The 22,725-nt window shown below is 40.9% G+C and overlaps 1 protein-coding gene across 3 annotated transcripts in view; it reads left to right on the top strand.

The window, feature by feature from the left end:
- The window catches only part of LOC107529433 (serine/threonine-protein phosphatase 4 regulatory subunit 1-like), a 65,761-nt gene that overhangs the window by 914 nt on the left and 42,122 nt on the right, over positions 1-22,725 (top strand). For 2 of the 3 annotated variants that reach the window (XM_087819188.1, XM_087819187.1), the window contains exon 3: positions 15,348-15,480. The exons of the other annotated variant lie outside the window; for it this stretch is intronic. In XM_087819188.1, the coding sequence (XP_087675314.1) occupies positions 15,348-15,480 (133 nt within the window). The remainder of the gene's footprint in view (positions 1-15,347; positions 15,481-22,725) is intronic. 3 annotated transcript variants of the gene reach the window in all.

Below are 22,725 nucleotides of genomic sequence, written 5' to 3'. Positions count from 1 at the left end.
GCTGTCCAGGGGGAGAGCAGACTTGTCAACAGATAATTCTGGGGTCCTCTCTGGTGAAGGGACCTGTACAAATGACCAAAATAGCTAACATTAATGGAAGTCTCACTCTGCTCGTCCCTTTTCCATCTACAAGTTTCCGAATTATAAGAGTTGGTGTTTATTTTTAGTTTTAAACTGTTTCTGCACATTTTCTCTTCTAGAGGGAGGCAACTTTTTAAAAGTAGAGTGGTACTCGAAGGGGCACTGAAGGTGATGGTTGGGAGCATGGGTTCTGGAATCAGATGGCCAGAGGGTGAAATCCTGTTCCACTCTGAACCTCAGTGACCTCATCTGTAAAATGGGCATAATGGTCCACAAAGGCTTTTGTGAAGGTTAAATTAAAAGATTTAGTGCTAAGCCTTGTATGTAAGAAACACTTAGCTAGGGTGGACTTCTCAAAGCACCGTGGCTGCAGGCAGTTGGACCTCTTTCCTGGCGGCTAGCTTCCTTCAGTCTTTTTTGTATACATACAAAAAGGAAGTAAGAGATTATATAGGTAAACATTATTATGATTTTACTTTGGCCCTGTTTCAACAAATATTGGGTTTTTGAGACTTGTAATAAAGATGGCCTTAAATACTCTTCAGCAGTTCGCTGAAGACTTGCCCCAGTTAAGAAGTAAACCACCATTATGGCTCTGAACATACCCGTGCCTTGAATAGGGCAATTCTAGGATCCTCCTGGGGCTTCCTGTTTGAGCACCAGTGTGGGCTGTGGCGTGCTGTATCTTATGACCTTACAGTATAATTGCTGTAATTGAAAAGGAGGGCCTGTCCCCACCAATAGTTTATGCTGTCCTGCATCCCACCTTTACACCTCACTGGTGGTGTTTGGGAGACATTATCCTGCCATGATTGACAGCAGGAACCCTGAGGCCCTGTGACCCACTTCCTGCCTTTAGCTGTGTCAGCTTGGGCAGATTTCTCACTTACTCTGTCCAATTTCTTCATCTGGAAAATGACATGAGAATAGGAGATGACTCATAGGATTGATGGAGGAATAGATGAGATAGTACACATAAAACATTTTAGCCCAGTGCCCAGCATAATGAGTATTCAATGATTTTATTATTATTATTTTAATCATCATCATCATTGCTAGGCTTTCATATAAGATTTTGTGATTCGGTGTTAACAGCTGCTGCTTGGTGAGGTAGGTGGGGTTATTCTTTCACAAATGATGAAACTAGGAGTCAGAGTTTAAGTAACTTGTCCCATGCGGCACTCATGCATGGTAGAACTAGCCACCAAACTCTGTCCTTCCCACTCTTGTTCATCTTACTCCACCCCAGGGACCTCACAAGCAGTGTTAACCTGATGAAGGGGCATGGTGTTGGTTTGAGTTGCTCTATGCCTGTTGTCATCCTTGAGCATGTTTGTCTAAATGATGTGATAACCATTTAGGCTATAAGGGGCTTTGGGCAGGGACACGGGTCATCCTTTTTATAACCCAATGTCCTACATGATCTAGGTGTTCAATTAATGTTGTTACTGGTGACAATAATGGATTAGAAGGCTTGTCTGATTTACTTTGTGATTGTTGATTAAATTTGGGTAACTTCAAAAAGAAGCCATAATGAATGGATGCCTTGTTTCTTTAAATCATTCTGAGTCTTCGGGCCATCACAACATAGGAAAGATTTAATTTTAGAGAATTAGCTTGCTGAAGCAATCTAACTTCCTCCTCTTGAGAGCAGCAAGTGTGTGGATTGCCTGGTATAGTGGTCCCAGTGGTGGACTGCACGTGGAGGGTGGAGCTCTATAAATCTGTGCCTAAGGGGCTTAAAGGCCTGTGCATGTCTGGGTGTGCTCGCAGCATGTGGACGCTGAGGAGGTATTATACTTGGTAAGGTTTGCTTGACCAATTAGAAATAAGTGTATGTCAGTGGTGGGTGAAAAAAAATTGAGGGGAACTTGTTACAGGTATAAAGGGACCTAGGAGACCTAGTGGCAAAATATAGAATGTGGTCAAATTTGGATTCCTGGTTGAACAAACCAGCTATAAAAAGATGTTATTGAGGCAGTTAGGGAAAACTGAGCTTGGACTGGGTATTACATTATGTTAAGAATTATTATTAATTTTGTTGGATGTAATTTTGCAGGAACCCTGAGGCCCTGTGACCCACTTCCTACCTTTAGCTGTGTCACCTTGGGCAGATCTCTCTCTCACTCTGTCCAACTTCTTCATCTGGAAAATGACATGAGAATAGGAGATGACTCATAGGATTGATGGAGAATTAGATGAGATAGTACACATAAAACATTTTAGCCCAGTGTTACAGCTTTGTTCAAAGAAGGGGCATATCAGACAGAAACAAACAAGCATTTATGGGTGAAATGACTTGATGTGTGAGGTTTGCTTTCAAATACCGCAGCAAATAATAAATAAGCAGAAAGCTGGGAAGAAGGATGAATGGGAAAAGAGCAGAATCTTGATACTCAAAGCTGGTTGCTAGGGACATGGGGATTTATTATACTGCTCTGTTTTTGCATACATTTGAAAATTTCCATAACACAAAGTTTTAAAAAATGGTATGAAAGTTTCATATAGGATTAAACATCTGCACAAAGAGTTGGAGAGCTGGATTGCAGTTCTGAAGTTGGCTGCAAAGTTATTATTGGATGTATTCAGCTTCAAAAGACAGACTCATAGAATATATTAGTATTTGGGGAACACTTTCTTTTCAAATGTTTAGTTTTTAAGAGCTATCCGTGAAAGAAGTTGGAAGTAGTTGCGAACAAATGATATCTGGACCTTTGTTGAGACTAGTATTAGCTAGCTAAAACAGAAGAATAAAGGTAGACTCTGAGTCTTAATATTGGAAGGAGTGGTATATGTTTGAGCTCGAATAAAAGATATCCTCCAGAGCAAAAAAAGAGTTCCATTTCAGCTGCCCACTTTGTTCCATGTTTGTAAAAATGTTCTTCTCAGGCACCACAACCAAGCTGTGTGCCCCCAAAGCACATAAACTGTACTAATTTGAGCCTAAAACCAAAAGCGCTGAACTTTTTCTTTTCTATAAACTTGAATCAAAGATTGTTAATTAAAAAATAATAACAACAACCTCTCCATTAAGTGAAATAGTTTGAACAGGAACAGGAACTTGAGCATGTTAATCTTGGGAAATAGAACAAAACCCACACATCAAACTATTTTCTAAATGAAAGATGGTCAATTTTTTTTTCCTTTTCTGTAAAGGATGAGATAGTAAATATTTTAGGCTCTTCTGATGTCACCACTGAAGCCATGACAGCCCGGAGGCACCCACTGGCAGAACATAAACAAATAGGCATAGCTGTTTCCTAATAAAACTTTATTTACAAACACAGGCAGTGGGCTGGATTTGGCCCATGGGGTGTAGTTTGCCAACCCCTGTCCTAAATCAAGCTCATTTCATTCTATCAGAGCCCATAAGTCTGTCAATTAGTTGAGCCAACCTAACAGGCTGTCTTTCCCACTAGGTTCAGTTTGAAGAGCTGAGCCCTGCTTTGTTGAATAACCCTTGACCAGTTGCTCAGACTTCATGCCTCATTTTTCCAGTTGCTGTCCTGAGGATAAAAACATGTGCCTATTTCCTCCCAGCAGGATGAGGGTGACAAGGAACAAAAAAGTCAGTGGTGGAAGCGGAATCAACTTTTGCTTCCCTTCCAAGAAATCACAATGCGTTTCACTTTTGTTGTCTGTATTTTCCAATTCCTGTGAGCCAAACAGATGATCAGAAATTCCTTGAACTGGTCTCTGTTTAAAAAGAATTTAAAATGGCTTTCTACATCACAAATTAAGATATTTTAAACAGAAAATTTGCAACAAAACCCAACTAATGAAAGAGAAAGTGGTTTTGACCTTCAAAACACCTCTTAATCTTAACCCTGATGGGGGGAACACAGAGATGAGGGCAGATGGTTGCTTTCCATGTGGGAAATGAGTCATCCATGTAACAAATGTTTCTCCAGGTCCTCCAAGGTGCCAGCCTGTGGGAGGCGCTAGGGGTAGAAGGATGAATAAGCCTTGGGCTTCACCCCAGAAACACTGTTGCCTGGAGGGGAGTTGCCTCTGTAGAAATGGTGCAGCCGTGGCCTGTGGAGGGCTCAGAAGAGTGAACAAAGAGCTGGGCATTAAGAAAATAGTGACTCCATCTGCCAGCAGTAGGAGGGGAGGTGCCCTCTGAGTTGAGTCAGGCCATGGAAGGCGATGGGCATTCTGGGCAGAGGGAGGTAGAGTTGTAGTGAGGTCAGAGACTGGGGAACAAGGGCTGTCTGGGAGCGGAAGAGTGGGCTGAGGGTGGGGAGGTGGGGTTGGGGGCTGTCAGGGAAGGATGCCTCATCAGCCATGGGGTTTAGACTTGACCTGAGAGGCAGTAGGGAGTCCTTGGATGTTTTGCTGGGATTTCTATCTTAGGAAGCAACCCAGGCAGAGGTACAAAAGCTACCACTTCTTTTGGGAACTAACAACCTGGCAAGGGAAACAGCTTTTCAAGAATCAGCAGCTGGAGGGGCTAGAAGGGTTGAGGTTGATTGCTTTTCTTCTTGGGTAGAAGAGCCTAGAACACATTTGCATTATTTGTATCTACTCTGAAAATCTTTTTAAAAAAAGGATTTGAATGACCCAACAATTCCACTCCTGGTTATATGCCCAACAAAACATGATTATCTGTTTTCAAAGAGATGTGATCATAGCAGCACTATACTTAATAGTCAAAAAATGGAACCCACCCAGATTCTGTCATGAGTACAATGGGTTATAAATTGTGGTTATGTTTACACAGTAGAAAACTATGCAGCTGTAAGAGCCAGTGATCTACAACTCTAGGAAAGTATGGATGAACTTTACGAACATAATGATGAGTGAAAGAAGCCAGACACTGAAGGGTGCAAATCGTGTGATTCTTTTTATACAGAGGGCAAGACAAGCAAAGCTAATTTAGGCAGTTGGGAGGCAGGGGAGTGGTCACTCCAGGGGTGAAGGAAGTGGAGGGAGCAGGAGGGGCTTTGGGAGATGCTGGTAGAAGTTTTTCTTTCTTTTTTTTTTTCTTTTAATCCTCACCCGAGGATATTTTTTCCATTGCTTTTCAGAGAGAGAGAGTGGAAAGGAAAGAGAGAGAGAGAGAGAGAGAGAGAGAGAGAGAGAGAGAGAGAGAGAGAGAAACATTGATGTGAGAGAGACACATCCATTGGTTGCCAGAGTAGATACACGCCCCAACCAGGGCTGGGGATCAAGCCTGCAACTGGGGTACGTGCCCTTGGCCGAATTGAACCCAGGACCCTTCAGTCCTTGGACTGATGTTTTAACCACTGACCAGAACTGGCTAGGGTGGTAGAATTTCTTCTTGAGCTGAGTGCTGGTTACTCAGGCATGTTTAGTTTGTGAAAATTCATTATTTGTACACTTTTCTATATGAATGTTATACTTCATTTTCCCCCCCAAAGTATTGATTTTAAAATCAAGGCATGGGGAAGCGTAACTGTGAACTGTGGGGAAGGAGTTGGTAAAAAGGGAAAGATGGTAGAGAGCAAAAAGAGGGCAGATGAGTGCGAAGTGTGGGCTGTACGACAGGAATGGGACTGCACAGGAGTGGGACTTGCTGCATCCAGGGCAGAGCTGGCTGCTTTCCAGAAGGAAGAAAGCTATCTTCCCAACAGTTTGGTTAAGGGTCAGTAGAGAAGTGACTTCACACTGGTCAGCATTACTTGATTGTTTCAAATATTTTGAACAGTAGGAAGATAGTCACCCACATGCACATACAGGTGTTCTTTTATAACCTTTTTTTCCTCTTGCAATCTGCCTCGAGGCTGACTAGAGAAGTTGCTGCATTTTAAGGTAATACTATTCCATTCATTAGTACAGTGTAGACTCTAGTGCCCCCTCTCCTCCAACTCTGTCCCCACCCGCTGAGTAGGCAGGAAAACAGGCGCGCGGTATCCAAACGGAGCGGAGCGCACTCTCCGCCTGGCCCGCAGAGTTCTTTCCTGTCAGGTAACCTGAGAAAATGTTTCCCATTGACCGTCAGTGTAAAAGTCAGACTCGTAAATAACGACAGATTTTGGAAACTGTGATTAAAGCCACAAATCAGAGAGGAATTTCCATGTATGCACGGTGTAGAAAGGACGGCTGCTCATGAATTAAGTTGGTCTTTCCAGCCAGCCCATTGTGTAGTACTGGTAATAACCATCCGTGGCCCTCAAAGATTTGCAATGTAAAGCATTATGCAGTGGATGGACCTGCTCATACAAGGACTAATAAATCAGCCTGGGTCTTATTAGAGAATGGCATTTCTATAGAGAAAGTTTGCCCGTGCAACTTGCTGTCGAAATTTAGTTAAGCCAACGAGGACCTGCGCTGTGCAAGGGTCAGTTTTCCCCCAAAGCCAGTGAAGAATCAGAAGTGTTCTTTATCTTTTAGATGGGCCAGGTTTGTCTACTCTAGCTATTAGAAGTAGTCCCAACTTAGAAATCTGCATTTGTATTTATAAGCCTGTTAGCAAGAACGATGAGACCACTTTAACACGTTAATGGATGATTTACTCTGGCTCCCCCCAAGTCATTTATGGCCTTACAAAGACTTGGTTTTTGTTCACTAAAGAGTGGCTAATGAGAAGCTCCAAGAAATGACTGATTATGTAAGTTCTACATTAATACATTCTTCTGTTGTTTTTTAAGTACAGATTTGGCAAATAGGCTAAATAACCTCCTTCTTGATGGTGATCCACTAATCTTCTAACATTTTGAGACGGACAGAGTGGGCCACATCAATCATGTTCTCCCAACCAATGTCCTGTCTGTGTCAGAGACAGAATATTGGATCGAATGGATAATTGGGCTGGCCCAGGGTGGCATATCTCACCTAGAGTTATAGTGACAGGATGACATGTTGAATGGAGAATCGTAAATATCGGGAATGCCTGGAGAAGGGATTCTTAATGAAAATGCTTGCCGGGTTAGACGTGCTGTAACATTCTGCCCCCATCTCTACCTCTGTTCATGTCCAGGCCGATAAAGGTATCTCACCAGGTATGTTTTATTGTGTTTAGTTTTTCTCATCTTTTGACTTAAGACCAGTTCTAGCGAGGCGGCTCAGTCAGGGCTTGGTGGCTCCATGGGAGATCTCTGACTTCCTGGAACCACTGCAAGGAAGCAGATGGACACTCAATGCCCTTTGTCCGCAGCATTCTCTCCTTCATCTGGAATGTTCTTTCGTCCTGTCCCAGCGCCTCTTTCTTCCCATGTGGTGGATTCCCACTTGATCTTCAGAACCTAACTCAGCTGTCGCTTCGGTTCAGGGAAGCATCTCCCCATCTTTTCCCTTTTCCAAGCAGGCCTGGTTTCTTCCCCAGTTTGTTTACACCTGTATCCTGTGGCTCTGGCTGTGGGAGAATTGTGGGTTGTTATGTGTATGATGATCGTGTTCCCTTGGGAGCTTTTGGATTTGGGGGACCATGTCATTCTCATCTCTGATCACGTCTTCTGTTGAATATTGAGTTACAGTTTCCTGTTGTCACACGAAGTTAGCCATGCAGGAAGAGAGTATTTGGAGGTAGGTTCGCTGTTAAAAATCCTCCTGCTTTTATACTAGATCTTCTGATCCTTTTCTTGATGTAAAATGACCTATACAATTTCTTTTCTTGCTCTCTTTTTATTAGATTGTATCTACTGTATTTTGAACCTGTATACACATTCAATTAACATTATACTTAAAACATTAATTTGTACTTAGCTGTTTTAAGACAGATTGGTGTTTTGTGAAAGCCGTTGACACACAACACAGGCAAGTGCTCACGGGCCCATTGTGTATTTTCACTAGGGAATCCTCATCCACTTTATTTTACCCCCCAGCTTGTTTTAAATGATAAAAATACTGACAGTGTTCATTATTTTTAGTAGATAACCCTTGAGTAACTACTTAGCATAGAGGAAGGTAAATCCTGATTTTCCCCAAGTTGTAGTTGCAAAGATTGTTTTTCTGGTGAGACTGTTAATCAGGGAAGAGCCTTTTTCCCCCCTTAGTCACCTAACATCAGGGTCAAAGGATATTGGACTGTTACTCTTTGCAAACTGATCAGAACCTCATTGAAGAAGATTCGGTCTTATCTTTGGTTGTGTGAGTCAGGGCTGCTGCTTCAGGACCACCTGGTTTTGGTTGGACATGGAGATGAGCTGTACCTCCCTTAGCTTGTTAGCTGGGTTTCTAAATTTGAACTGTCCCCTGGAGGGCAGGTGGCAACCATAGCTGAGTGAGATGCAGCAGAGTCTCTGGGACATGGGCCATACCACTTAGGGAAGTGTTCACATGGTGTGTGCAGGCGTTGGTGCTGAGCCTAAGGTGTGGTAGGAGAGGCCACCCACCCTGTGAACCAGGCTGGCAGTTCTTCTGAGTCCTCCTTCTGCTGGTCTTTGTTAGCTTTAAATTACTCATAATTTTTGGTAAAGGGTTAGTGATATCCTGTGTAAACTTGCCAATGAACCTAACATGGAACAGAAAGTTAGAAGAAAGCAGCTTTTGTTCAAAAGTTCATCACAGTGCAGAAAGCACATAAAGGCAATCATGGTCAATTTTTTAAAATGTATTTTAAATTGAGCCAAGAAGGCCTGGAGGTATTATTAGAAACTACTTTCTGAGGACATCTTTGCTTTTCTGCATGATATTAAGCTTTCATGAATGGAGTAGGTAACTTTTTTTCCCCAAATGGGAGAAAATACAGTGAAAAAATTTGAACAAGGAATTATTTATGTGCTACTTCATATTTCATTTCCAACTTGAATGCTTAAGATTCCTATCCTTCTGGGTAACCTGGAGTTGTTGAGACTCCAAGTAATCGACTGCTCATGAAATTACCATGCAGACCTCAACTTACTGTTCTTATGAACAGTTGCCAGACAACATGCTCTCTTAGCAGTGGCTAAAATTGTACATTTTAGAAAGTTCTTTGTGAGAGCAGGAGTCATTTTATGTGCTACTTTCACTGTCAGGAGACACAATCAATAAGCTAGCTTGGCAGATCTTCACCATTCATTCATTCATTCAGCAACTTTTATTGAGTGCTTGCTGTGTGCCAGGCATGTCAATGTGTCAGTCACAGATTTTTATGCTGGGTGTGGGTGCAGGGGCAGAGTGGACCAGCTGGTAAACAGTGGACATAGGAAGTAAACATTCTGTGTGTGTTCCATGTGTTAAAAGGTTATGAATTCTCTGGAAAAACAGAATGTAGATCAGGGTAAGGGGGGACATGGGTGGGAGGCTTGCGGTTTCAATATAAGGTGGTCAGGGAGGACCTTGCTGAGAGAATGAATAGGCAAAGACTCGGAGAGGAGAAGGAAGTTACCACCGAGGACGCTTGGGGAGGCGAGCGCTGGGCAGAGGGAGCTGCCATGCAGGGCAGTCGCCCGTAGCCAAGGAAGTGACTGGAGGGTTTGGGAACTAGCAGGGAGCCTTGTGGCTGTGGGAGGGCAGGGAGGGCAGGAGGAAGAGCATGGGTTGAAGTCAGAGGGGCAAAGGCGGGTCGGGTCATTCCTGTTGACCTGAAACCCCTCCCTCTGCAGGACATCCACTCACCAGGGGCTGCTCAGGAACAACACCTGATATGTCTTTCTCTTTTACAGCAGTTCTCAACTGGGGACACGTGGCAATGACTGGAGTTACGACAATTTTTTGTTGTCATAACTTGAGGAGAGGGTGGGTGCTCTTGATATAGCTCATCAGCTGTTGATGGATTTAGTTTGTCTTTGAAGACTTTATAAAAGAAAAACATTAAAACGTCCTGGGAAGAGGTTATTAATCACGGTTTCTGGCCATAAGGCCTTCACAATTGCCTTAAAGGTAATGCTGGCTCTGGTTACTCACTTTGTGGGCAGCAGACCCAAATCTCACTTGCATGTCCATTTTAGTAAACTCTGTTGCTTTTATGGGTAGTTCAAAAGACCCAATACACTGTTTCCAGGTAAATAATAATAATATTATGGATAATCTTATGAATGTGACTCACGGAGGATTTTCTCATTTTGAAAGGGGCTAGGATGGTGAGTCATACGAGAAAATGTCTACTTGTATATTAAAAAAGCTTGATTTTCAGTACTTGGAATAAAAGGCACTGTCGTTCTCAGAGGAACGTGCTGTTGTTGATGGGAATGTTTTCTTGGATTCCGCGAATGCAGTTTTTCAGATGCCAGTCGTTTGTGTCCTGCTAGTCTTATTTCTGCATTATGTGTACACCGCATGTATTTTTCTCATGTCAGATAATTTTTTTATTTAAACACATTTTAGAAGACTTGTATCAGTTGTTCAGTGTGAAACTTCACCAAAATATAAGACAAAACAATTGTCTTAAAGTAAAACAATTAAAATCAAGCAGACCAAGTTGCTTACTAAGATTCCAAACCTGAGACCTGCTCTGTTCGGAAGGGAGATGCACTAGTGTCCAGGAAGTGCTCACACGCCTGTGGCAAGAGCAAGCTTCCTCTGATTCGGTCAGAATGAGCCAGGGATAATTTTCCCACTGTGTGATTTAGTGACATTGAATGGACCTTCTATGTGCCACACATGGAGATATCCTGTCCCAAGCTGTCCATCCTCAGAGGCCAGGTGACGGGCTATGGATTTGCAGCCTGGCTGGCTGAAGACTGAGCCAGAGTCTGAGAGTGTGGAACCTCCCAGGAATAGCAGGGAGGCTGGATCTCTTTGGCTCTGGAGGGGACTAAAACTGCAATTCCATTTCTTAAAATAAAACAAATACCCTTAATTCAGATTTCTTACTGTTTCAGATGAATTTTATATCTCTTTCCTCTCTGCCCCTCCTTCCATATGTAATATGTATTGCCAAAATTTAATTCTATATTCATTGTTAGGATGATTGAATATTTTTGAATAAGTCATGTACTTTATATTGAATGTTAGAATTCATTATTTTATTTTAGCAGTTATATTATAGTCTTTGACCTGCCTTCTCTCTTTTCTGAAGCTAAGATCTCTCATTTTTGCAAGCAGAACTGAATGAATTAATGTCTTGGCTGCTTTATAACTCACGTGGGTGCAGCTGCAGGTAGCTTTAGGCTACTGCTGCACCTCATTTTTGTGGAAACTAGATTTTCTCAGCTTTCTCAGGGGCTGCTAGACTCTCATGAATTGAATCCTGGTAATCAAAGTCTCAGGAGACTGATTTCTATAGAAACCAGTATTTATTAAGTGTCTGCTGTGTTCCAGGCTCTATATGACACAGTCCCAGGGTTTAAAGGGCCTCTGAGTTTAGCTGCAGAGACGGAAACAGCCTACGTGGAGTTAATAATGCGCCACTTTATGTAAAATGCTGAAACCTGACAACTGTGTAGTTCCCATCGTTCCCCTCCTATTTTGTGTTATAATTTTTATTATATAGTACATCTGCATAGGTTATAAATGCCACAATAGGAAGTTATAATTTCCGCTTTGTATTACTGTAAGCCATCATATATGTTTTGAGGAAATTAAGAGGAAAAATAGTTTTAAAAAATTTACCCACATATTTGCCATTTCTAATGCTTTTGATTTCTTTTGAAGACAACATTTCCAAATGGTATGATTCCTTTTCATCCTGCAGAACTTCTTTTAGCATTTCTGTAGTGTATGTACATTGACTGGCTGTGTTTAAAGGGTGTATTAAAAATAAATACTTTAAATTTATATAGTGTCATTAGCCAATGTTACCTTAATAAAAATAAACAGATAAATCAAAATGTTTAAAAATTCAAAAAAAATTTTTAGGTGGTGTTTTTTGTTTTTTTAAAATTGACGTTTTTATTTCATCTTCATTTGGGAAGGATATTTCCCTGGATATGAAGTTGTGGATTGACAGTTTTTTCTTTCAGTCCTTTAAAGATATGTTTCCAAGGACTTCTGCCTCCATTGTTTCTGGTGAGTAGTACAGAGATCATGTGAATCATTACTCCTCATATGTAATGGTTATTTTTCTCTGCTGCTTTCAAGATTATCATCTTTGGTTATCAGCAGTTTGACTAGGATGTGTCCAAGTGTGGTTTTCTGTGTGTTTATCTTCTTGGGGTTTGCTGAGATCCTTCTGTACATTTATTTCTTTCACCAAATTTGGGGAGTTTGGGGGCATTATTTTATCATCTCCATTCTGTTATGTTCATGCAATGAATTTTTGAGTTTCAGATATTATTTCCATTTTAGAATTTTTATTTGATGTCTTTTTATAGTTAACATTTATTTGCTGAGATTCCTTATCTTTTCACTCATTATAGGCATAGTTTTCCTTTACACCATAAGCATTTTGTAATAGTGATTTTATTTTTTAATCCTCACCTGAGGATATTTTTTCCATTGCTTTTCAGATAGAGAGGGAGGGAGGGAAGGAGGAAGGGAGGGAGGGAGACATCGATGTGAGAGAGATATATCGATTGGTTGCCTCTGCATGTGTCCCAACCAGGGTCAGGGATCGAGCCTGCAACTGGAGGTATGTACCCTTGGCCGGAATTGAGCCTGGGACCCTTCAGTCCCCAGGACAATGCTCTAACCACTGAGTCAAATGGGCCAGGGTTGTAATAGTTGCTTTGAAATCCTTGTCTGAAATTCCAACATTTGGGTCCTTTTAGAGTCAATCTGTTTTGATTTTTTTTCTATTTTAGCCAGTTCATGTTTTCCTATTTTTTTGTTTATTGAGTAATTTTGGATTGTAACCTGGATATTGTGAATATTATATGCTATAAAATCTCTGAAATTTGTTATATGCATTAAAAAGTATTGATTTCTTTGTTTTGTTTTATTTTAGTAGGCACTTAAATTGAGGTTAAATTGTTACCCCTGTCTCTCCTCTAGTGGATAGTATCCCAAATCTCATTCCAGTTCTCTTAGCTATGCTGTGGAGTTTGCCACACAAATTAGTGATTTGGGGGCCAAGACAGAGTTTGGGCCGAGTTTAATACAGAGGCATCCTCTCTCTGATGTTTTTCTTTCCAAGAGTCCTGCCTTCCCCCCCTTCCCCACACGTACACTTCTTTCTAGTGGTTGTGATCGCTCTGAACACTGGAGATAGAAACATAAACAGTATCAGTAATATAATGTGCTCAGTGATTTAATTATAATGCTGGAAGCTGATAGTTTCGGAGTGCTTATGTGTGTCAGCTGCTTTATAACTATGTCTGTGTGATGTCTGTCTAATGTAGTTTAATCTGCACTACAGCAATCATCCGAGGTAGGCATCCCTTTTAAGGTGAGAAAACAAGAGTCAGAGATTTATCAAATTAACATACCTTATGAGAGTCAGAGCTGGATCTCACAATCAGGAGTTTTGACTCAAGATCCCACACTCCTACTGATTATTTTTTTGCCTCTAACATCTTGTGAGAGATCTGGGATATAACCTTTAATTTTTCTCTGTTTTCATTAGATGCTTTTTTTTTTTTTTTTTTGCCATTGGTGTTCTACAGTCTAAGTATGGATTTATTAATCATTCCATTCAGGATTTGTAATTCTTCAGATTGAATCTTCATCTTTTTTCCCATTCTGGAAAATTGTTAGCCATTCTCTCTTTGAATATTGCTTCTCCCACTTACCTCCAGTTCCTCCTTCTGTAACTCCTGCTGGATTTATTTTAGACCTTACTGCTCCATTCTTCACGTGCCTTGGTTTCTGCTGAGTGCTTTCCAACTCTATTTCTCCGTGCAGTGTTCTGGGCGATCTGTCAGATCAGTCTTCCAGCTCACTGACTCCTCTTGAGCTGTGTCTAAACTGCTATTTAAGCCAGCAACTGAATTTTTAATTAAATTGTTTCTATTTTTCATTTCTACTTGGTTCTTTCTCAAATGTGCATGTTCCTCCCACCCCTCACTCTCTTCTTTTTCATTATGACATCTATTTTTTAATCTTATTCATTCTGTGTGTAATTATTTGCTAGTCCATTTCGGGTTTTTCTAATATTTCTAATCTTGGGGTGCAAATTCTTGCTTGTTGTGTCTGCCAACTCTTCTTCTTGATGGCTTGTGACCATGTATAGTTTGAAAATTTTTATTCCCCACTTATTTTCAGCAGGGACTGTTTCATGAAATTGCATGGTTATTGGATTGCGACAGCCTCTTTAGATAGCTTTTTTCTGTTACTGCTGGGATGTCTGAAATTGGAGTAAATATGGACAGTGACCCTCTAGGTCAGTGTGGGGCTCCTGCACTTTGCAGGTAGTGTAAATCTGGACTCTGCAGTCATAGGTCATGCAGGCCTGTGTTTTGATTTTTCAAGAGTGACTACCCCTCCTCCCACTTCTGTCATAACAGAAGGCCTGTTACCACAACTGTTTTATCCTGCATGAACTTACTTTCCCAACATCCTGATGGGGTAAGGGTGAGCTTTCATATTCAGCCTCCATAGGACAATGTGGACGTGCAGAGATATTAAGTCACTTCTCTGGTCTCACAGCTGGTGCGTAGTAGTTGGGGAATTTGTTCCAATCCAGTGCCCATGGGCTCAGCTGCCCTGCTCCATTGGATGGAAGGAGGTGCCTGCCCTCAGCTGGGGGCGGTGAAGGGAAACCCAGGCTTTAGGAGGAAGAGTCTGTGTGACCAGTGGCTCATTGTTGGCCAGAGCGAGTTGGGGAAGCCTACAGACATCCACGTGGAGGGTCTGGTTGGGTGTTGCCAGGCCAGAGGTGTGGGTCCATGGGCATTGAGCCACAGGGTGGGTGAAGCTGTATGACAGGCACATTTATGACAAGACAAGACATGGGATGGGCTCTTTGTCAGACTCTTGATAAGGGGTCAAACTTACTGTTTTTCTTTTGACCATTTTAAACCTGTTTGCATAGAACTCCATGGTCATTTTCATTTGGTCACTTGCTTCCGAGTTCCCTGGTAGAGGAGATGTCCCATCCACGATGAGAGGTGACTCCAGTGTCAGACCGATGGCACTAGAAGGGCATTCTGTTTTCCTCATGACTCGGGTCTTATCACCTTCTCCTGGATGATGAACCTGCTCCCTTCTTTTAGGTCAGGGATGCGGAACCTTTTTTCTGCCAAGGGCCATTTGGATATTTATAACATCATTCGAGGGCCATACAAAATTATCAACTTAAAAATTAGCTATGAAAAAAGCTCCTAATTTATTGAATTTCGAGTCCTGCCTGCGATTGCCTTGACAGCCAGACCAAATGATTGCTCGGGCCGGATGTTCCCCACCCATGTTTTAGGTGATGGTCAGGTTTGCAGTCCTCAGAGGCTTCAGCCGGAGAAGGCTGTGAAGTGCAAAGTAGGCTGCAAGGCCGTGCCTCTGCCCAGGTGTGACTTGTCTCAGTCGAAGCACACTTAGGAGTGTGTTTTTCCCCTCTTCCCCTTCAGATGGATTTGAAGACTATGGTCCAGACTGTGACAGCATGAGGGTGACAGCCTTCTTGGACATCCCAGGCCAGGATCACCTGCCTCCCCTCACTCGCCTGGAGAAGTACGCGTTCAGCGATAACGTCTTCAACCGGTAAGCTCTAGCTGTCCTGTGCACGTTCACACCCCTGTGCACGTTCACACCCCTTGTTGTGTCTGGTTTAACCTGACAGTGATGGCCGCTGCTCTGTGACAGCTTTGAGGGGACTCATGGATGAGGTGGCCTACAGGCTGTCTCCAGCATGCTGGGGTTCTGTCTGAACCCCAGCATCCATTGTATTGGGTTTTTCTGTTATTCTTGTTACCATTTTACTGACCACCTGGTAAGCCAGGAAGGGAGTGTGGCTAGGATGTCATGGTGTTTAGATAATGGGAATTGTAACTGGGTTTCTTTCTCATGTGCACTACTTGGAAAGGTAGTATGTTTTGGTGACTGGGACACACCCCTTGGAGCCTTGCTGGCTCATTCTATTTGTTGACCGTGTTTCAGGGACACTCCTGCAGCTTGTCCTGCCCCATCTAATGTCATCCCTTGTGGTGCTGGCAGGAATCTACTCCAGGCTCAGATGACCTTGACTCTTGTTTCAGGAAGAAAGTAGAAGCTAAGGCGTGTCTTCCAGTTTAGGGTCTGCTCCCACATGAATCTGAAAGCATTCTTCCCTCCTTTCTCAGGGAGAGTGTCTCTTTTTGTCCACTCCCTCCATCAGATATGCCTCTGTCTGTGTCTTCCTTTTCACCCAGTACAGCCCCTTTCCCTCCACTTACAGGCCATTTCATGTCTCTCGTCTGGACTTCTCTACCTGTGGCCTTCCTTCATACCTTCCCCTAAGGACACCATTCTTCTGTAAAGACTAGATGCCACTCAGAATCTCTTTTCTTACCTTCCATTCACTCTTACTTTAAAAATTATATTCTATGTCTTTTCATCTATTAAGTCATCACAGGCTCCCAGAAATTGCTCCTGAATGAGTCCAGTTATTATCCCAATTTTGCAGATCGGAAAATGATGGTACTCTGAACGGCGTCTTTTGATGAGCAATTCTTAATTTAAATGTAGTTCACGATCTAGCCATTTTTTCTTTATACTTAGTGCTTTTCATGTCATGTATCAGAAACATTTGCCTCCCCCAAGGCCACCAAGATATTTTCTTATATTGCTTTCTTGAAGTTTTATTTGTTTTACCTTCCACCTACAGATCTGTGGTCCACGTGGAATTGCTCTGTGTTTGCGTGTGATGTGAGGTAGCAATCGGGTTTCATTTCCTTCTGTGCGGTAGCCAGTGGACCCAGTGCCATTTATGGAAAATACTACCTCTTATCTGAGCTCTGCATTGCCACCTTTGTCTTAAATCAGGTGTCCATTTCTATTATTAGAGTACCTTTGGTTTTCTCACCGTCGTGAGCAGTCTGTGTCGGGATGCACAAAGCAGGCATTCCTGTATACCCAGGAGCAAGCGCACTGTCTCAGTCACTGCAGCTGCACCCCCAAGCCTTGGTGTCAGGTGGAGTGAGTACAGCCCCCTTACTCTGCAAGCACCTTGACCGGGGATCCAGCCTGAGACCCTTTGGTGCACAGCCGGTGCTCCGACCCACTGAGCCATACTGGCCAGGGCTAAGAGATTGTTTTTAACCGTTTAGGAATAATTTCACCCAGAAAAGTTTCAGGAATAGAAAGAATTCTTATATGTCTTTTCCTCAGATTCATCAATTGTTAACATTTTACCACATTTGATTTATCATTCTCTGTATTTTTGCTTTTTTTTTTGAGATTAAGTTATAGATATCTTGTTGCCTTTCCTCTAAATACTTCATTGTGCATTTTTCTAAGAACAAGGACATTCGCCATTCACTTGTATAACCACAATACAGTGATCAAAATGAGGAAATTTAACTTTGACACAATACCGTTGTCTAATGAAAAGATTTTAATCAAATTTTTCCAGTTGTCCTAATGGTGTCCTTTAAATCAGGTTTTTTTGTTTGGTTGGTTTTTAAGTCTAGAATCCAATCCAGCATCACATATTGCATTTAATTTTTGTGTTTCTTTGGTCTTCTTGAATCTGTAACAGTTTCTCAGTCTTTCTTTGCCTTTCATGATATAGTTGACATTTTTGAGGCATACAGGTCATTACTTTATAGAATAAACTTACTAAGAGTTTTAAAAATCCTCAGTGAGTTCTGAATTTTACATAAGGTTTCTTTTACATCTATTGAGATTATCAGATGATTTTTCTTCTTTAATCTCTCTTTAACTTTCTGTAAAACTTCTGTTGCTGTGAAATATAATGCACGAATAATTGGATAAAATATACATGTAAAGTCTAAGGCTTTTTTATGAGGCATGTACCTATGCAGCCATTACTCAGGTCATCCTGGAAGTCTGCCCCCCATTCCTGGTCACCACTTCCTCCCCGCCCAGTAGTACCACCATCCGACTTACCTTTATCACATCCCTGATTTTCTTTCATTTCTAGCACTTAAGTATCTACCTTCAAATAATGTAATTTTATTTTATTGTTTTTGAACTTGAACTATATAAAATCCTGTAGGATATGTTTCTTTGTGGTTTTGCATATAGTTGCTTCTGATATTTATCTATTGTTTTCTCACTATTATGAACAGTTTTGTGTCTGAGTGCACATAGTAGGCATTTCTGGATATCCAAGAGAGAACTACTATGTGATGGGAATGCTAACCTCTACTTTAGTGACAGTGCTAGTTTCCCAAAGCGGGTGCATCAGCTTTTAGTCCTACCTTTGCCCCACAGTTTATCTGCCAATTGGTATTGTCAGCTTTAAAAATTTTAGCCAACCTGGTAGTGTGGTTGTATATATAATGATGCTGCTTTGTGATTTTAATTTATATTTTCCTTAGGAGTTTGAACACCTTTTCTTATATTTGTTGCACATCTGTATTGTGTGTGTGTGTGTGTGTGTGTGTGTGTGTGTGTGTGTGTGTGAAGTGCCTGTTTAAATGTTTTGTTGGGGGTGGGGAGATGGATTGTCTACCTTTCTTCCCGTTGATTTGTAGGAATTCTTTGTGTATCCAGATTTCAGACCTTCGTCAGTTTTGTGTGGTAACCATCTTCCCTCACCCTGCAGCTTGTGTTTTGACTCTCCTTGTGGTGTCCTTTTAGTGACCAGAGCTACTCATTTTCATGTAGTTACATTTATCCACATTTTCCTTGAAACTTAGTGCATTTTGAAGCTTTTTAAAAATGTCTTCCTCCACCCCAAGATCATAAACATACTCTTTTTTTTGAAAGAGTATTGCTTGAAAGGCTTTAGTTTTTTTTCTTTCACATTTAGGTCTATAATCTATCAGATTTTAATTTTGGTTCCTGGTGTGAAAGAGGTGTCCAGCTTCATTTTTCTAATTGTCATAATAGCACTTATCAAAAGTGCATTCTTTCTCCAGTGCTCTGGGATGCCACCGCTGTTATAGTCCAGTACTGTGTATGATCCCACTGTCCGGACTGTCCCTCTTCTAGTGGCCTGTCTCGCCCTTAGCCAACCAGATCTTAGCCTTAAGATTGAACTGAGCAAGACTTCCCAGCTGTTTTCCTTCTTTGCTGTGACTTGTTATTTTTTTAAAAATATGTTTTTTATTGGTATTAGAGAGAGAGGAAAGGAGGGGGGGAGAGAGAAAGAGAGAGAGAGAAAGAAACATGGATGTGACAAACATCCATTAGCTGCCTGTTGCACACCCCCAACTGGGGATCGAGCCTGCGACTGAGCCATGTGCCCTGACTGGGAATCAAACCTGCGACCTTTTGGTGCACAGGATGGTGCTCAACCAACTGAGCCACGTGGGTCAGGGCATGACTTGTTATCCTGGATCCTTTACATTTCCATATAAGTTTCAAAATCAGTTCATCAGATCCTCATAAAACAAGACAAAACAAAACACCAGGATTTTGATTGAGTTTGCATAAAACCTATAGGTCAATTTGGAGACAGTTGCCCTCTTTACAATATTTAGATTTCCAATCCGTAAACATGATATATCTTTCCATTTATTTAGGTTTTCTTAATTCCCCAATAAAATGTGATTGTTTTCTCTGTAGAAGTTTTGTGCAGTTACACTGGTGTATTGCAAAGGAAATCGGAGACATATTATTTTATCCAGTTAAAGACTTCACTCTAACTGCAGTGTCATTATCACACTCGGCCAAATTAACGATAATGCCTTCCAGTCCGCCAGTCTACTTACAGTTTTCCCTGACTGTCTCAGAATGTCTTTTTATGGATGATTTGTTTGAATCATGATCTAATTTCATTAGGTCATTGTGTCTCTGAAGTCTTTTTTTGTTTATAGTTTTGTCCTTTTGATCTTAAATTTCCTTAAATCCCTAATTGATTATCCCTCTCATCTCCCCCACATCATTTCTTTATTGGAGGGGTCATTAGTCTTGAGAATTCCCGCAATCTGGATTTGGTGGTCATTATTCTCACCTTGTAATTTAACGCATCCCTTTGTTTTACGTGTTTTCTGTAAACCGAAAATTAAATTTGGAGACTTGATTAGATACTGCTTCAAATCCTGTTTTTATTTATTTATTTTTCTAATTTTTTTATTTTTGTTTTTTCCTTTTTATTGAATTTGTTGGGGTGACACTGGTTAACACAATTCTACAGGTTTCAGGTGCACGGTTCCACAGCACATCGTCTGTGCACTATCGTGTGCTCACAGCCCGAGTCAAGTCTCCATCCATCACCACCTCCCCTGTGCCCTCCTCCACCTTCCCCACCCCTCTCCCCTGCCAGTCAGCTCACTGTTGTCTGGGTCCATGAGTTTTTCTTTTTCGCTCAATCCCTCCACCGCCCCCACACAGCCCTCCCACCCTGCCCCCGACAGCTGTCATCCTGCTCTCTAGCTATGCGTTTGTCTCTATTTTGCTTGTTAGTTCATTTTGTTCATTAGATTCCACATATGAGTGAAATCATATGGTGCTTGTCTTTCTCTGACTGGCTGCGCATAATGCTCTCCATCACATTTTGTTTTTTAACAATACTTCATATGTTGTTTTGTGTACTTATTACAGAACCTCAGGAAACAATGTCTGGCTGCCCCACTTTTGGAGAGAGATGTTACTGTTGAGCAGTGGGCGCAGGTGTTGGATGCTTTCATTGTAAAATTCCTCACCAGCCTCCCTCTAATGATGTTAGCGGTCACAGATAATCACTGCTTAGGTCTGTTATTTCATTATGTGTTGAAAAGTGGTAATTTTCTCTTTATTGTCCGTGAAATCTGTAGTATGGCCCCATTTTCCACCCTGTTATTGGTTATTGTTGTCTTTCTCTCTTTTTTCCCTTAGATAATTCTTACCAGAGGATTATCAACTTTATTAGTTATTTCAGAGCATCAAGTTTTGGCTTTGATACTCTCTATTGTATATTTCTTTTCTAATTCAATAATTTCTGCTCTAATAATAATTTCTACATCATTTTCTTACTTGGAGATTTTTTTTGGGAATTTAATTGCTGTTCTTTTTTCTTCTTGTGAGGGATGCTTAACTTTTTATTTTTATTTTTTGACCTTCTTTTATAACATCTGCTTTTTACATTGTAAGATTGCTATTAACCACTATACGTACTTAAGTATTATATTGTCTTCATCCTTAAGCTCTGATGTGTCATATTTCATTACCTTTCAGTATAAAACATTTTTAATGCCCATAATGATTTTTCCTTTAACCAATGAGTTATTTAGAAGTGTATTGTTTAATTTCTAGATACTTGAGAGTTTTCCAGGTATCTTTCTGTTATTTGATTCTTAGTTTAAGTCTTTTTTTTTGTCAGAGAACATACTTTGTATTATTTCTCTTTTTTAAATTTGTGGAGATTTATTTGATGGCTCAGTATGCTCTAACTTGGTGAATGTTCCATGTGCACTTAGAAAGAGTGTGCGTCCCAGTGGTGGAGTATCTTATAAATATCCATTAGGTCAAGCTGGTTGAAAACACTGTTCACGTCTTCTACATTCTTATTTATGTTCTGTCAGCTACTGAGAGGAATGTTGGAATCTGCAACGATGATTATGGATATATCTATTTTTCTTTCAGTTCTAACAGTTTTTATTTTGTGTATTTTGAAGCTCTCTTCTTGGGTGCATACACATTGAGCACTGTTCTGTTCTCTTGAATAATTGCTCTTTATCACTGTGTAATGTCCTTCTTCATCCCTGGTAATACTCCTTTTTCTGAAGCTTACTGTGTCTGACACTAATATATACACTCCAGCTTGCTTTATTGTCTGTGTGGTGTATTTCTCTCCTTTTATTTTTATGTCTTACATTTAGAGTGTGATTATTGTAATTGGTTAGGTCTTGCTTTTAAAAAAATCCAATTTAATAATCTCTGCATTTTAGTTTGAATGTTTAGGTCATTTACACTTGATGTTACTGTGGATATGGCTTGGTTTGAATCTGCCATCTTGCTGTTTCTTTTGTGTGTGTCCTAACTCTTCTTGCCTTTTTCCTCTTTCCTACCTTTTTAAGAAAAACTAATTTTTAAAAATCATTCCAGTTGATCTCCACCATTGGCTTATTAGTTATACTTCTTCTAAAAAATTACTACTGGTTGTTCTAGGGATTATAATATACTTCTTTAACTTATTACAACATATGTTCAAGTAAAATTGTACCACTTTGCATATAGTGTAAAGAACAGTGTAAGAACCTCCGGCAGTAGATTCCCATTTCCTCTCTCCGTCTTTTCTACTGTCATTTTCCTGTACTTCACTTCTGTACATGTTAAACACCCTGCAATACCTGTTCCTATGTTTGCTTTAGTCAACTATCTTTTAAAGCAATCAAAAGGAGAAAAATATTTTTAATCTTTGCCATTGTCTTTACCATTTTCATGCTTTTTATTTCTTTTTGTAATATGCCCATTTCTATTAGGCATTCTTTTGCCTGAAGAACTTTCTTTAACAATTCTTGTTAGTGCAAGGCTGTGGTCAGTGAATTCTCACAGCTGTTGTTTGTCTGAAAAGTCGTTATTTCACTTTCATTTTTTCTCTCTTTAAGAGACTATTTTTGTGAACAATTTTAGGTTTATAGAAAAATTGACCAAGAAGTACAGAGTTCCCATATTCCTTAACTATTGAAGCATGTCCAGCTCTTCCAGTAGACCATCAGCATATTAGCCATGCTTATTTAAAGTCCTTGTAGCCGTCCAGCATCTGGACCCGATGTCCTCACCCGTCCTTGTCTCTCTGGAGGCCTGAATCCCGCTCCTCCTCAATCTCAGCTTTCGGCTCACCTCCACGTTCTTCTCTGTCTTGGGAATCTTGTCATGTTCATCACCCTTGGTTTTCTGGCCTACTTATGGGCCTCG

The sequence above is a fragment of the Miniopterus natalensis genome, chromosome 7 (genome assembly GCF_054644295.1).
Source record: "Miniopterus natalensis isolate mMinNat1 chromosome 7, mMinNat1.hap1, whole genome shotgun sequence".
NCBI lineage: Eukaryota > Metazoa > Chordata > Mammalia > Chiroptera > Miniopteridae > Miniopterus > Miniopterus natalensis.
The sequence above is the reverse complement of the archived record's forward strand: the minus strand, read 5'-3'. Positions and strand labels throughout refer to the sequence as shown.